At 38.9% G+C, this 4215-nt stretch overlaps 1 protein-coding gene across 1 annotated transcript in view; it reads right to left on the bottom strand.

Moving 5' to 3' along the window:
- The window catches only part of Ttc21b (tetratricopeptide repeat domain 21B), a 60438-nt gene that overhangs the window by 54270 nt on the left and 1953 nt on the right, over positions 1-4215 (bottom strand). The window contains exons 4-5 of the mRNA XM_010606892.3: positions 468-597; positions 257-367 (exon numbers count right to left, since the gene is read on the bottom strand). Coding sequence (XP_010605194.2) covers positions 257-367; positions 468-597 — 241 coding nt within the window. The remainder of the gene's footprint in view (positions 1-256; positions 368-467; positions 598-4215) is intronic.

Here is a 4215-nt window from a genome sequence, read left to right as displayed (position 1 = left end):
TTAAAATAATAATTACTAATATACATTAATGCTTGGATTACATCAAACAATTCTTATGTATTAGTGGAAATTCTGCCATAGGATATAAGGAATATGAAAAAATCTGACATGTTTCTTGTGCTTGACGAATTCATATTCTTGTAATAGAAAATACATACTATGCAAACACTATGGATAGTATATAACAATGATTATACTAAACAGTGTAGAAATCAAAGTGAATTAAGAAAATTTCAGCTATGCTTAAATACTATACCTGGATTAGGACTTATTTTATGAGCATATATCACTGCAATCAGAGAACAGAGTGATACATCTTGTTTATGTTTAATAGCCTCAAATTCTCGAAGAGCTTCTTGAATTTTACCTGAAAAATCAAGATTATCACAATTATAAGGTGGAAAATTATTCTTAGCATAAAGCAAGCATTTAGAATGTATGGAACTCATTTAATAATTAGTACTTACCTTCCATTAATGTACCATAGGCATGATAAAACCTGAAGACTGGATCACTGCCATATCTCTTCATACCTTCACTGGCAACAAGTAACACATGATGGAAGTACTGCTCTTGACAATAGTAATTAATCAATGTCTAAATGGAAACAACGGCTAAATGTTAAAAGAGATTCTGGTGTTCTGAAACACTTTAAGACGCACATATCAATTTAAAATCTTGAAAACTCTAAAACTTAACTAATGTGATTTTATACTAGCATTCAATACTAAGGATTGCAGAACAGAAGGAACAAAAAATTACTGAAATAACTCTACTTTCTAATAATTTCAATCTTCTTCCAAAACTTTTTGTTAACAGCACTGGAATCAGACTACTTTCATCTCTTCCTTTTTATTTACCCACATTTTCTTAAAGGTTTTAAAAACTAGGAATTAAAAAAAAAAAGATGAGGCTTCCATTGCCAGACTGTAGGTTTCTTTTTAAATATCTTCTTCTAAAAGTAATCTGTCATTATAGCATTACAAAGTAATGACAAATTGAACAGCAATCTACTGTCAAATGTTATCCTACTTGTTCTATGTTTGTGTTTGCTAAGAAATAGTTATCAGTAAGAATACAGTAAATGAGCTAAACTGCTTTTCAGAGCACATGACTACCTTTAAGCTTTTTTCAAAATCACATTATTTAATTTATCAGACAGAAAACTATCAGGAGATACGAAGTTCAAATCAACTGGAGAACTAATCATTTTTCTCAGGATCCCATATAAGGCTTAGCTGATAACCTAATTAATAAGGAATCTGCATTTTACCATCCCTGACACACTTCGTTCCCCTCCATAATTTTCCCCAGTTCTCCATTCCCTAAGGTCACAGATGACCTTTAAGTTTGCCACAATTAATATTTTTAATTATCCCATATTTAGTATGACTCAGCACCTATAATCCACCTGAATGGTACCAGCATGCTATTGTGAAAAGAATAAGAAGTTAAAGGTGAAAAGATGTGGTTTCCAATCTTTGGTGTTTAATGCCTGAATTCGCTCACCTTTAAAACAAGATTAGTAAAACAAATTTACAGGCGGTTGCAAAGATTAAGATATCACAGGGTAAAAGAACTATTCTGAAAGATAGTTTCACTGAACCCATATGTTGATGAAATACAAAGGCGATTTCTAACCAAGACCACTAATTTAAGGTGGACATCCATTTTCATTTGCTATCTGCTGCCGAAACCAGCAACTGAGTTATGATCCTCCCTTCTCATCTGCTCAGTACTCCTGAGTTGAAACACTCATTAGGTTCTTCAGTCCCTCTAAACAAACTACCACAGTTCATAATTATCACTACTGCCATGGTTAAGGTATAGTTGTTTAGCTCAACAAATACTCACTGACTACCAACTATTGCCAGGCCACTGGGCTAGCTACTAAGGACACAAAATGAGTAAGAAATGGTCTCTGCCCCAGAAGTGCTTACATTTTTCAGATGACTCTGTAATCTAAAGACTAAACTATAATGTAGTAATGCCAGACAGGCAGCTATAAATTACTTTGGAAATGAATGATAACAATAAGACAGTTTTGGCAACTGAGGGTGGGGTGAGGGGGAGGATGGAATAAAATTAAGGGAAAGATTACTGGGGAGGACCATAGAACAAACTGCAAAACAACTGTGCAGGTCTCCATAAAACATTTCCTATTTCCCTTTCATGAATCTGGACAAACGTATAGGAGTTAGCAAGGCAGAGGAATATTAAGAACACAGAGATAAGAAATCAGCCATGGTACAGGTGCATGAGTGGCCATGGACAGGGCTAAAAGCCATTCTGCATCTCAGGGCAGGGTTAGAAAACTACAGTGAGCCGTATCTGGTTTGCTGTCTGTTTTTCTATGGCCAGTGAACTACGAATGGTGTGTCAGTCAGCTTTTTCTTGCTGTGACAAAACAGTTGAGAAAAACAAGGATGAAAAAACTGATTACAGCTCATAGTTTCAGAGGTCTTGGTCAATGGTGAAGACTTGGCTTTGTTGCTTCTGGGCTGGTATGGTGAGGTAGAACATCATCCTCAAGGTGGACAAGAAGCAGAGACAAGATAAACCCTTCCAGATCAAGAGCTCAGTGACTAACTTCTCCAACCAGCCCCCACCCTCCTAATAGCCCATTCAGCTATGAATCATCAATGGATTAATTCATGAGCCAGTCACCTCCCAAAAGCCCATCTTTGAACACATGAGACTTCTCCGAGACATCCTTTATTTTTCTCTTGATGTGTTGGGTACTGAACCCAACCCCTCACACATGCTAGGCAGACATTCTAACACTGAGCTACATTCCCAGCTTTTTTCTAAATTTTATTTTAAGACAAGGTCTCACTAAGTTGCCCGGGTTGTCCTCAATTTGTGATCTTCCAATCTCAGCCTCTCAAAGAGCTGGGATTACAGATGCGTGCCGCCCCATCTAACTGAAGATACTTTTGGTCCATACAATAACCAATAGCCTCCACATTTTCAAATGGCTAAGGGGGAAAGGGAATGTTTCATAAAGTTCAGTTTGTGTTTATAAATAAAAGTTTATTGGAATAGAGCTATGTTCACTGAAATATCATCTAGGACTGTTTTTTAGCTACAGTATAGATACGACAGAGACTCATAGCCAAGGATGCCTAAAATATATACTATCTGGACCTCTATAGAGAATGTTTGCCATTTTCTGCGCTACAGCCTTAAATAAAAACAGAGAATCAGATGATGAGGTTGGAAAGAATGGTAGGATCAACAAGAGCCTCAGTTATTATGGACTTTAACCTGACCTTCTAGCCTAAGTAATGAGGAGCAACATAAGGGTTGTTAGCTTTTAAAGTGTTTTTATTAAAGAGCTCGCTTGAGTAGCAGTCTGAAGAATACATATTTGGAGGAAAAAAATGTAAAGAGGCCAAAGGAAGTTTGACAGAAAGGTAATTTAAAAATTCAGGCAAAAAAGCAAAACATTTCAATCTTCCCTAACTTCCTTCAAGGCAAAATTGCTCTCCATTCACTTATCACCATCCCAGGGGATAGTTTTATCTGCTTATAGTCTTAAACCTCCTATTCCAATGCAACTGCAAAGATTGGATGAGTATTTCTTAGTTTTGTCGCTGCAGAATTTTCAGTGCTTAAAATAGTGCCAGACACATACAGGATTCAATAAATTTCCATCGAATGTATTCAGTTTTTTTCTCCAGCATTAGACTGTACAATCTGTCCATCCCTTCTGCTCACTGCTAGCTCGAGCTTCTAAAGGACCAGTGAATGAGCTCCTTGAACAGTGGCTGATAAATTCAGCAGTGAACAAACGCCAAGACCATCATCGGAAAAGGAAACTTATTTTCAAGCCTAGTGTCTTTGCCCAGGTCATTTCTGACTATCAGGAGACATCTGCTAAGTGGAGGATCCCGAGAGTAACCGAGAAGACCGTCACCCTAAACACCCCCCCCCCACCCCGTGTTGGGGCCTCTGGTCTTTGGTGGGTTTCACAGAGACTTTCTGGGCTCTTTGCACTGTCCAGTGGCGGAAGCAGACACCGCTTCGTTCTAAGTCCTTAAAGATCGGGCCCAGAGGTACAGTGTCCTGCGCTGCTCCCCCTTCCACAGGGCGGGGACCGGTTCAGTAGCTGCTCGCCCGGAGGGAGCGCCATGGCCACCCGAGACCAGGCACACACGGGTCCCTGGGCTCTGCCACGCCCCCGGCCCGGCGCCGGCCCACAAAGCAGCCCCG

This window comes from Fukomys damarensis, unplaced genomic scaffold (assembly GCF_012274545.1).
Source record: "Fukomys damarensis isolate Sample0158 unplaced genomic scaffold, DMR_v1.0_HiC HiC_scaffold_26, whole genome shotgun sequence".
NCBI classification, from domain to species: domain Eukaryota; kingdom Metazoa; phylum Chordata; class Mammalia; order Rodentia; family Bathyergidae; genus Fukomys; species Fukomys damarensis.
This window is presented reverse-complemented; position numbering and strand designations above follow the sequence as displayed.